This window comes from Lacerta agilis, chromosome 16, assembly GCF_009819535.1.
Source record: "Lacerta agilis isolate rLacAgi1 chromosome 16, rLacAgi1.pri, whole genome shotgun sequence".
Lineage (NCBI taxonomy): Eukaryota > Metazoa > Chordata > Lepidosauria > Squamata > Lacertidae > Lacerta > Lacerta agilis.
In genome coordinates, this window is record NC_046327.1 from 35,984,872 (window position 1) to 35,997,222 (window position 12,351).

General features: G+C 42.0%; 1 protein-coding gene across 1 annotated transcript in view; it reads right to left on the reverse strand.

Moving 5' to 3' along the window:
* The window catches only part of WNK3 (WNK lysine deficient protein kinase 3), an 80,150-nt gene that overhangs the window by 14,260 nt on the left and 53,539 nt on the right, over positions 1-12,351 (reverse strand). Inside the window, 6 exon segments of the mRNA XM_033173878.1 lie at positions 3,046-3,180; positions 6,167-6,218; positions 6,317-6,466; positions 8,356-8,472; positions 9,796-9,888; positions 11,671-11,681. Of these exon segments, the coding sequence (XP_033029769.1) occupies positions 3,046-3,180; positions 6,167-6,218; positions 6,317-6,466; positions 8,356-8,472; positions 9,796-9,888; positions 11,671-11,681 (558 nt within the window).

Consider the following 12,351-nt stretch of genomic DNA (forward strand, 5'->3'; position numbering starts at 1 on the left):
TTTAAAACTTGCAATTTAAGATGGGATAGTTCTCAAAATTATGACTTTAAAAACCAGGGTTGCTGGCTTTAGAGCAGGGGTGGGTAACTTAGGCCAGGGGGCAAATTTGGCCCTCCTATTCAGCCCATGGGGCTCTCCACAGGTCACACCCCTTTCCACCTAAATGGTGCCTTCCTTGAGTGCTTCCTTGATGATGCCTATTGCTTGCCTGGAAGGAGAGAGGTGTGTACACATGTGTGCAGAAACCTACGCCTTTTTGCCTGGCTGGAACGCAGCCTACTGTAAGAATCACATCTGTTGCTCTGCCCACTTTTGCCTCTCACTTCCCTGCCTCCTCTCTTTGCCCGCACCCACCATATGGCACCGGGAAGGTTGCTCACGAGGAAATGCCTTGAGCTGAAAGGTTTCCCACCTCTGCTTCAGCAACAGTTCAGAAAAACAAGCCCAACATATCTGCAGCAAAACAAGCTTTTAGACTATTATAAAATAAATTCACATAATATTTTTATAAAGGAGTGCAATGTATATGATTATATAGATAAAACAAGCTCAAGGAGATGTATGTGTCCTATGAGGGTTTACTTGACAGTGTCAAGAGATTCCATCCTGAACTGCAATACATGAGAGGCCTGTCTATTTCAAGTCCAATATGGATCTTCAGCCCCCTCTTTTTGGGGACAACAATGAGTACTGAAAAATCCACCAGCATGTCAATGCACTTGTACCTAGCTTTACCTACTCTTCTCTCCCTGTGTGTACCCTGCGCTCTTCCCAAATCAGCTCCAGGGGCGTGAAAGAAACCCCGTAACAGGTTTAGGAGGTCCAGGCCATGCAGGGAGAGCAATGGGAGAAGTTCCATGGTGCAGTCAAAAGTCCTTGCACTGATAGAAGTTGAGAACCCAGCTATTTGTAGCCAAGGCCTCCTAACCACCCGAACTGTTGTCTGTTGCTTTTTGTAGCTGGTGGAAGAAGAAGAAGAAGAAGAAGAAGAAGAAGAAGAAGAAGAAGAAGAAGAAGAAGAAGAAGAGGAGTTTGGATTTGATATCCTGCTTTATCACTACCCGAAGGAGTCTCAAAGCAGCTAACATTCTCCTTTCCCTTCCTCCCCCACAACAAACACTCTGTGAGGTGAGTGGTGCTGAGAGACTTCAGAGACGTGTGACTAGCCCAAGGTCACCCAGCAGCTGCATGTGGAGGAGCGGAGACATGAACCCGGTTCCCCAGATTACGAGTCTACCACTCTTAACCACTACACCACACTGGCTCTCTACACCAGGGCTGTCTGCTGGAGGAACTTTGAGATCTAGTGGAGAAATGGGAACTAGACTACACTAGCTTAGGAATTCTATACAGCCTTGGTCAAAGGAGGTCCTATTGGGCTGAAAAGAGTAAGGTTGCTTCCTTTTCGTATGTGTGCCAAGGGTCTCTTTTTATCTTTTTTTCTCTACAAGGAGCACTTTGAGGAGTTCTTCATTAAATAGACAAGTCCCTCTGAAGTGGGCTTCTCACTGATTTGACCAGGAAGTTCACATTCCAGTGGCAGAGCCACAGGGACCTTCTAGCTACTGTGAATGTCACAGTGATCCTTAAAGAAGGCTGAACAGCACCTAGGTTGACACGGGAGTGAATGCTGGTGCCCTGGTAAGTCTGACCAATATTGTTGTCCCGATCCTTATTTTGCAGTATATCCTCCAGCCAAAGAACCGTAGCTATAGCAGCATTTAAAGAGGTAAAGACAGCAGCCAGAACAGGAGCCTCATGGGACTTTTTTTTTAAAAAAAAAATGTGGTCTGCCTTCTTTCCACTGGTTTCTCGGGAAAATGCGTCATTGCGCCTAGGGAGGATAGAGTCCAATAAAAGGGCTTCCACTGCAGCAACCACAACTGGGACTTTTAACTGTTCTATTGCCTGAGGGGAAACAGTATACAATCCTCCGAGCTAGTCTGGTGGCTTTTTGTTTGGTTGGCTTGGTGTTCTGAAGTGGGCTAGCCCATTTCAAATATTTTTATTTTTATTTTTATTTTTTTAACAAAGCGGATGGAAAGGGTACTTCTTTGGAGGCTGATCTGGTCTCCAAGGAGACAAATGCTGCCTGGGATGTCCGCTGAGCTGGCTCAGGAGGTGAGAGTTGCAAATCTACAGGTGATTTAGCTCTTGCTAATAAAGGTCTCAGTGGGAGGCTCCATAGTAGCTGCGGTGGGCTTCTTTTTAATTTTTGCTTCCTTAACTAGCCTAATATGTTGCATTTTCCCCTTTGTTTCTTGTTGGCTTTCTGCCTGCCTGAAGGAGCCATAAATGAGGAAGGGAAAGTCAAGAAAAAGAGACTGGTTTTTTTAAATTTTCTTTTTTAAGAAGAAAGAGGAAGTGGGTAGCAAAGGAACATCTGTTTGGGAGGAGCACGAAGTGTAAAGGTATGGAGTTGAGATTATTAGAAGGGAACAATGAAGCAATGCTCTCTGCTGGGTGAAGGCAGGGAATCAACTGGGGAGGGTTCAAGAGCATCGTATGCAGTAAGGAAGTTTGTCATATGTTACACATAAGAACAAGCCTACTGGAACAAGACCAAAGGCATCCTGTTCCAGCATCTTGTTCTCACAGTAACTAATCAGATGCCGAAGGGAAGTCCACAAGTAGAACATGAGTGCAACAGGACTTTTACTCTTGTGTTCTCCACCAACTGGTACTTTTGGTCCCTTCCAACTCTGCCATTCTGTGATTCTATTATTCTATTACCATGATTTATTCTATTACCACGATTTCTGTACTAGACAGGAGTTGCTATGCCAAAGGATAGAGAATGACTTCTTGCCTTCATGGGGGAAATGTTGAAGGGGAGGGGATTTTCCCCCACAAAGAGATTTCTGATCTTCAGCAGCATTAAAGACTTAAACCTGGAAACTTCCACTCTGAAACTTTGAGCCATTCTTACTTGAGACACAAAGCCTGAACTCAGTGCTGGCTACAGTTCCAAAACTGTACGGATGCTACACTTTACCACAAACAAGTCAAAATTGAGTCAGGCTTTCTACTGCATCACATGTTCACCTGTTATCTGACACCCCGGGGCAGCTGTAGTTGACTGTAGAAGAGTGCAAGGTGTCTGGGTTTCTCTGTTCCTTATTGTTTGATTGATGCAAAATCTCCAGCGGCCAACAGGGGATGACTGAGGAGCGGATTCACCTGTGAGGAAAGAAAGAAGTACAGGGGATGATCATTCCTCTACCATCTTTCATGTGCACAACAAGAAAACAAAATCCAGATGTGCTTAAACAGGACTAAGAGAACATCACTGCTGCTGTGAGCAGAAGCCATAGGGACAACAAGGCCTAGCAATCAGGATTCTGGAATTGGCCTTAAGGCACCAAGGCTGCAATTCTAATAGACTTAAGGAGGAGTAAACTCAATTGATCAGAGTGGGATTGTTGCCATGGACCCATGTGATCTGACTTTCTCCAGTTTCCATGGATCAGTGTACTTGCACAGGAAAAAATGAATGCTGCCGGTGAAGCCATCCTTCCTTGGCTTTGCCTGAGTTCTGCTGCTTTCCCCTTTTGATTTATAGGGACTACCAGAGCTTTCCAAACTTTTCATGTTGGTGACACATTTTCGCAACACAGTAATTCAGTTTTACTAGCAAACCAGAAGTTAAACTAACCCCTTTCCAGCCCTGGGAGGAGCACGGGGAGCATTTGTGCGACACACCTACACACTGCAGCCGACACACTAACGTGTCATGACACACACAGTTTGGAAAGCTCTGCTTTAGAGCCTGCATTGTGCCACACATGTACCTCCTTTCCCACCCCTGTCTTCACTGAAGCCAGTGTGGTGGTTAGAATGTCAGACTAGGGCCTGAGAGACCAGGCCTCAAATCCCCACATGGCCATGAAGATCACTGGGTGACCTTGGGCCAGTCACTGCCTCTCAGCCTAACCTACCTCACAGGGTTGTTGTGGGGGTTAAATGAGGATGAGGAGAACCATCTACACCACTTTGAGCTCCTTGGAGAAAAAAGTGGGATATAAATGCAATAAATAAATAAAGTCAGGGTCAGGCGTGTGTTGGTGCACTTGTTGCAGGTTTTGCCATGTCAAATTGTTCAGACGACAATAGGAATATTCTGTTACACTACTATTTCTCACAAACAGTACCACCAAATTACCAGAAACTAGCCTGTGACTTTAGGCTGCAAGTTAAGAAGCTCAAATCATTTTAACAAGAACATATGATTCAAAAATTATCCATGAAATAATAGGGCCATTATCCAGTTTCAGTACATTTACTTTTAATCCAGTATTTCCTTCTGGCTCAAGAAGAGAGGACTCTCGAATTTGGACCTGCATGGCACTGTACATCTCATTTTTATCACAGTGCTTATTCTGCTTATACCATACTGTATTAAGAACACTTGTTGGTATGAGACAAAAACCTGTAACACTCTGCCATTGGGAACAGTATCTACATTTATCGCTTGAGCAACGTTTGCCACCTTGAACACCATTTGGTGGGACACAAATTTAACAAACAAGTAACTGTAATATGTACTTCTTATTAGTAGTCTGAATAAACATTTATCAATGTGTTCAGCACAATAGCTTCAGGCTCTAAACATTCTTGATTTAAATATATATACTGTATATTCTGGCATATAAGACTACTTTTTAATCCAGGAAAATCTTCTCAAAAGTAGGGGGTCGTCTTATACGCCGGGTGGAGAATCTGCGGTCGAGTATATCTCAAACTCTATATTTTAACTGGAAAAGTTGGGGGTCGTCTTATACGCCCAGTCGTCTTATATGCCAGAAAATACGGTATATACATATCTTTGAGCAGCTGATCCCTATGCTATATCACAGTCTGCTTTTGAAAGGTTCTCCTCAGTTCCAGAATTGGCTCTGACAAGCAGTAAGGAAGACTTTTCTTTCAGAAACACACCCAAAGTTCCCCTTAATTGCACGGAACTATGGTTTGTTGGATCCTTGCCAAAGTGTTCCAGTCCTCCAGGGACACAAAAATATATATGCACTGGAGCAGGAAGAAATGACAAATCAAGAGCAGACAGCTGCTCAGCTTGTGGGTAAAAAAAAACAACATACCACTGGCATTGTTCTGTTGATACAAAGGTCATACCAGAATCAGAGAAAAAGAGATCATTCAGTGTTAATGGAACAAAGAGTAGCCAAGTAAAATGTTGGACTCTTCTGATCCGCTTGAAAAGTAGTCCATCATGGTAAGTAACTGCCTTCGTATCACATATAGGAACACAGTTGACGGTGTGCATTTCACTTTCCACTAAGAAAAATCCCATACATGAGAGAGCATCTTTCCCTCTTTCAACCATTGCTTCTGTATTTCTTAAATGGAAACTCAGCCTTTTAAATGTGCATGCCACATTCCACAACTGATGACACCACACGTGATATTTGCTACATAAACATGGGGGTATTTTTGTAGTCAACCTCAAAAAGTAAATTTTGAACTGGCTAGATTTTCAGCCACTTCAAACCACATCACCAACTGTAAGTTAGGAGTAGACAGCATGACGCCCTCTAGTTATTATCCTACTCCAGTCCCATCAGCCCCAAGCAACCTGGCCATGTAGTCCAACGACATCTGGATGGTACCTGATTGGCTATCCTTCTATAAGTATGGAAGCTGGCTTGTAACTTCACCTGCTTTAGGATAATGTAAGGAGTCACTACCAACCACAATGAAGGAATTTGGATTCTAGTTTCCTAAAGGTAAAATCCAGACCTTTTTCATTGCTCAGCTACATCAAACCACCCTCAGAATTGATACTAATTTGGCTATACTCATTAAGAACTTGTTTGTTTGTTTGTTTTAAATGTATATACTGCTTCTATCACACTTCTAAATGTCTTATTTCAGCCTTGAATAATGTCACTCAAAATCTTTAGAATCTTCCCAGTTATCAGGACCATTGCAGAGAATTAATTATATGTGCCAAGATGACTCCACCTAAGACGTGAACTACCATATAAAGATTTGAGAGACAAAAGTAAGCCTAACTGACAAGGAACAAAGCTTCTTTAGTTCCTGCCAAAATGTCCACTATTTTCATCACTTTCACCTTTAAGGAGGGTGGTTTTGTTTTGTTTTGTTTTGTTTGACCTTCAATGTTAAATGTTTTAAAATAGTTACTTACTGCCAGTTTGAGTAGATGCTGGGTTTATCTGAACTTGTTCAGAAGATCCTGTCTGAATTAAAAACGAATAGATAAATATAAAAAGGGAATTTCCCAATACAAGCACACACTTTCCCAGAAAAGTGGTATCACTAAACAAACATAACTTACTTGGGTAAGATCAGAAGGTGTAGACTCTGTGCCAGTAGTTCGCTCTTCAACCGGAAGACTGCGGATGATGTCCTGGGCCTGGCAAACAATAGCCTTCAGTTCATCAACAAATTTCTCTTTCTCATTTTCCAACACAAAGTCATCTTCAACCTAACATGGGAAGGAAAAAACAGGGTAGAAGATGTAAATGCATCTTCTATCACATTTTATACAATCAGAGAAATCTTAGCTTTCCAAAGGAATAAAATTGTTTGGCAGAAGGAAAACTCATATATAGCCAAAACAATTGAAATTGTGCCAGTGTAGCAAGAAGCCGTCTCAAGTTTCCCCAGTAATAGGGAAGGAACATACTCATTCTAAAATTGTATTGCTATACTTAAGTATTCCTTTTTCTAAACATATTATTTTGCAAAATGCCAAAATCAGGGGCCAGACCTCTTAATTATAATCCAGAAGCAGACCACAGGAAGAAAGTTTCCCCCCAAATCTGCTCACAGGTCCTGGCCTCACCCCCAGAAGCACCCAATGGCTCCCTGGGTGGGGTTTAGCCTCAGTGCATCCAATGGAATCCATTACCTGAGTGATGCCTGCCATCTGCAAAAAGGATAAAGTCTGCTATCACCCCTCACCCCTGCATAGTACTAGAAATCATGACTGTAGGGGGATCCAAGTCTTCAACAAACATCCCATTCTTACATGGGGTCTCCATCCAAGGAATGCTCAAATCCACACCTACTTAGTTCAAGGTGTGCTCCTGCATCAGGTGTCAAACCAGATTGAAACGACAGCCCCCTGCACCACATCCTCATAGGAGATCAATGTGCTCCATTCAGTATTTTCTGTAGTATTAATCTAAGGTTTTAATCCTATCATAGGTACCTGGAAACAGCTCCCAGTATTCTTGATCACTGGCCATGCTGCCTTGAACTGATGAGAGGTGGAAGCCACAACTCCATCAGACCCATCCTGCATGGCCAGTGATAAAGGATCAGGTTTGATGGGATTTGTAATCCACAACACCTTGAGCGGGGCTATACAAACCCCCTACCCCAGTTAAAAGATGTACAGGATCAGGCAGCAAATTTTATGTCCAAAGAAGAAATATGTACTATTGTCAAAGTCTTCAGCCACTTATTTTTTTAAAAAATTAAATTTTACTGAACAACAAAAGCAGACAATACACCCAAGAGAAAAACAAACATTAACAACAAAATAATATAAGTTTAATACAAGGAGCTTTTGATGATAAAGTCAAAAGAAAAATCAAAAATTCAGAAGTGAATGAAATGGATAAAACTATAAATGAGATATAAAAACACAACTTGTGCAATGAAGGAAATAGGAAGGGGGGGGGAGTGTCTATAAGGAGGCAAGACTTTATTCCAGGCTTTCTCAACCTCAGCCCTTCAGATGTTTTTGGCCTACAACTCCCATGATCCCTAGCTAGCAGGACCAGTGGTCAGGGATGATGGGAATTGTAGTCTCAAAATATCTGGAGGGCCGAGGTTGAGGAAGCCTGCTTTATTCCATTGAATTAAATGAATTTATCCAACCTGCACTCCCCCCCCCCCATTAGTTTCTAGTGTTTAGGACTAAAACACCATTTGAATCTTATTAACCCAAGGAACAACAGATGGACCTGCAGGAGTCTGCAGCAAACCTGAAATAATAACTTAGAAGGTTATTTCAAATGGTTTAAGGATTTTTAAAACATATGTCTTGAAGTCCTTACACGCGACGTTTCCAAAGGTGACAGTGCCTGGGAGGGTGAGTTTAGTCAGACCTCCATGCCCAGTTTTCATTGATTCCTCTAGCAGCCCCATTTTTAGGATCTTGCCCCAAAGCCTCTCAAAGTTAGTTCTCAAAATAATCTGTGGAAGTCAAGGGCATGTCAAGTGGAAGACTAAGGTTAGACCTCAGGGGTTTCCATATCTTGAGAAATGCTATGAATAAGACACAAGGCTATTGCACATTGTCCTGAACAACCCAAGCATCTGAACAAGAAATCTCTAGTGGAAAGCAGGCTCTATGAAACTTGCCATGTAGTCAGCAATGTCTTCCGGAGCATCTCCATCAACATCAAATTTAAATGTGACCATCTTGTTGTTATGAGTCTCGAGCTGGCACTCCACAGTGTTGTCCCCCGATGTTGACACCTGATTGAAAGGGGGGGGGGAGATTGTGTAATTAGATAAGAGTCAGAACCTGCCTCTTCTTTTCCTGACTGGTGTGACACCAATCCTGTAAAATGACAGCACTTGTCCAAAGGCTGAAGCAGCAAAGCACCAATAACTAAAAAGGTTCAACACTACCTATTATCTTTGCTGTTGTTTTAAATAGATAATTATGTGCACATTATATGTTGTCCTATAGTAGAATAATGAATAGATACGGATTCATTTCTGTGGAATTTGGCATCTGTTGAAAATGCCAGCACTTGATGGTCTTTGGGATTCAGTGACCTCAGTTTCAAATATTCCATTATAAGACTTTATAAGCATTTGGTGGAGGCTTGAAAATATACTTCTTCCCCCAAAGACTATATTCAATTTTTTCCCTCCAGTTATGACCTGATTCCAAATACCTTGCCTTCAATAACATTTGGAATGGATTCTAGATCCTGTTCACACATTACGTTGTTTTAAAAGCAACTGACCTGAACCCATTCCTTTCTGATCGTGTGAAGCTGCAAGAATAAACTTAAGCTAAAAAGATACACAAAAAAACAGTGAAGTATCTGCTATCTCTGACACTGGACAAACAAACCAGAGTATAAACATTAATTGTGTACAACATTGGATAAATCAATTGTTTTAATCAGTCCATTTTGCAAGTCTCAAAATTCATCCCACAATTTACCATTTGATTACCAAAGACTGATTCTAGGCAAATCTGATATTATAGAAGTCATAAAGGTGCTCTTTCTGCTCAAAAATGGTGTAAAGAACAATTTGCTATTCTGTTTCCCCATATTGAGGTGCCCCCTGAAATATGATCTGTGAATATAGAACTGACTGAGCCAAAGAGCTTCTTCTTAACATATATTAACCAGATAAACAAATGATATCTGGAGTCCAAGGGCAGGATTCAACTAAGTTGTTGCATGTGCAGAATGATAAGTCCCCGTACAATGGAACTTTCCATCCTCTTCTACCCCTGGCACGCCACCATTAAATCTGCTCTGGAGGGTTGGGGAAAAACCCAGAAAAGGTTTAGGGGGAATGCAGGGTGAGGAGAGGGTGGAAAAGTCTCATCGCATTAGGGGATCTCATTCTCTGGACACATACTCCAATTGAATTCCACACATAGTTGCAGAATTTATACTCATTATAGCATTGCTTACAATGGGAATTTGTAAAACGGTGGTAGTAGAGCCCAGATAAACAACCTCAATATATTTTCCAGACAGATATTATTCCATTGAAGTCTATTCTAGAGCTTATACATGTTTTTAGCCTAGATTTTTAAAACATACACACCTGCAGCACAGTGAGCTGAAATTTTGTTCCCTTCTCTGTTCGGGCGCAGGAAGCTCTCCGCTGCTTGCTTTTGTCTGTTTGGCCAATTTTCCACTTGGAAGGTCACATCCATTGCCACCTTCCTTCTGAATGGCTACATCAGGAATCAGTCTTAAAAGATAGGAAAGTGGTGAGCACTCTTAGAAGGAGCACACTGAGACACTTCTGAGGGGAACCTGCTCTCTGTACTTCTGAACATTAATTTAAGTAAATTTTCCTTTCCTTTTATCAACTAGCCCAAATGAGGGCTTGCATTACCTCATAGCAAGCAAACCTATTCAATATTTGAATAGGGAAATAGATCAAAGTAGGGCTGGCGACAAACGCTACTTTTATGTGAGTTGAAGGTGGCTAGGTACCATAGGCAGACATTGCTGTCCATGGTATAGGATATGCATTTATTTTGTCACACTACCATTGATGGTTAAACACTTAAATTCACATGGGTACAATTCACATGGGTGCCTTGGACTAAACCACATTTCTCCCAAGTCTCAACTACACAGAGAGAGACAGACACACATGCATCTGTAATGGGAGAATATTAGCTTAGCTTACAGGGTGTTGATGGTCCCCCTAATTGTATACATTACCCTATCCGTGGGGCAGTGGGATTTCCCTGGCTTCTTTCTAGGCCACTGTGGTCATGTTCAACATCCCAGTGCCACATAGATGGGACCAACAATCCCCACCCCTTCCATCAGCTGTCCTCTAGGCAATGATCAGGTGAGAAAGGCCCAGATTACTGCACTCAAGGTTACCTGCACACAAAGTAGGGAAGTAGGGAAGCCATGGAGAACTGGCTCCCTCACAACTTTCTATTTGTGTACGAAGTGTCTTCTAAAGTACTGCAAACACTCAGGAAAAAGCACTTCACAAACATTTTCTTACTATTGTTCTCTAACTTTGTCATAGTGATGCTTGGAGTGGCATGCAGAGCAATCTAATGCATAGATGGCACCTTGCCTCGATGCCAATCCTAGAGGATGCAGCCAATAGGCAGCCTGCTGGCATTTCACTTCTACTGCTGGTTTTGGTACATGTGGTGAACAGGATCCAGTCACGACGGGCTATATACTGCAGAACACACCCTAGCAACCCCAGTAAACAGTTTTCAACATACTACAAACTGCAAAAATAGCCAGCTAAAGCAGGGCCATGGCTGTACAAGAGCACAGAAAACTTCAGGAAACAGATGTGCAGAAGGGGGGGTTATGGGGAGACCAGGACTAGTGCTTACCTTAAGGTAATAAGGCACAGGGCTGACCCTGCAGCAAGTGGGTGGGTAACATGACCAGGGAGGAGGGAGAGATGGATGTAGCAAACCTTAGTTCTGTGAGGTGGGCCTAGGGAAGGTGCCATTAGCCCACATCTCATTTAGCAAAAGGTTTGGCACTGGCATTGAGGACTAGCAATCGCTGGGAATCCGAAACCTAAAGTCTTCCAGTGAAATCCATAAATTAAACTTTCTAGCACACTACTGCTTTGATCAGAAAATTCCTAATAGTTATCCTAAGTATTTACTTCCCTAAATTTAACTGAAGTCTTAGCAGGTAGAGAATGATGAGAGTTCCTATCTTTGTGTACATATGGTTTCAATAATGTTTCTTCCTACCACAACTCCGCCAGCTTTCTCTGGTTGAAGTGAACTCCACCCTTCTCACCCCTCTGCAAGCCTTGAGCTTGTCTTCACGGTATAGAAAATGGAGATGTTCACTAGTTTTGATCTCCATTGCACTAGCATTGCTGCCTTCCACAGGCCAAAAAAATTAACCTTGGAGCAGACTCACCCTTGAACAAATCTGCTTTTGAAACTGATGGCTGTTGTTCTGGTACCAAGAGGAAGCCTAGAAATAGGGAGGGAGAAAATTAATTATGTTGGTTCTGCATTTGCCATCCTCAATTGGATGCAGCGATACTAAGCAAGTTAAGTAATTACACAAAATGCAAACGATTTGTGTGCTTGAAATGGAACACAATCATACTTTTCCAGACTGACATCCTCAGGACTGGATCTGCTTTTTTTCTTCTTCTTCTTCTTCTACTTTTCTTCTAGTAGCATTCAGCACCAGTTCTAAAGATAACCTTGAATAATATCTAGCTCTCGAGATTCTATTCCAAGCTTTGCATTTGCTTTGAAAATATTTCCCATCCATGGTTAGGAAATATTTACAGTCTCAGAAATGTATGCTTGCTATTTGCAATCCCAGGAGAAAAAGTGAAAATAAAAGTCATTAAAGTGGAAGGCTGAGGCAAGTTACCCTACAGTTTAAGACATACATTCTCTAAAGATCATTAGCATGACCATAGTGGAAGGATAAAACACTCTAAGGAGGTTTATCCATAACATTTTTCCTTTGCTTAGTGCACTTTTTATGGAATAGACACAGCATTGTGCTAGATCACTAGATTACAGTCTATAATCCAGTACCCAGTTTGAAGGTGTCACAAATAGCTACAAATGACATTGGTGGCATGATTAGATATGCAGGAGAATGGAGAAACCTTTATCCACCG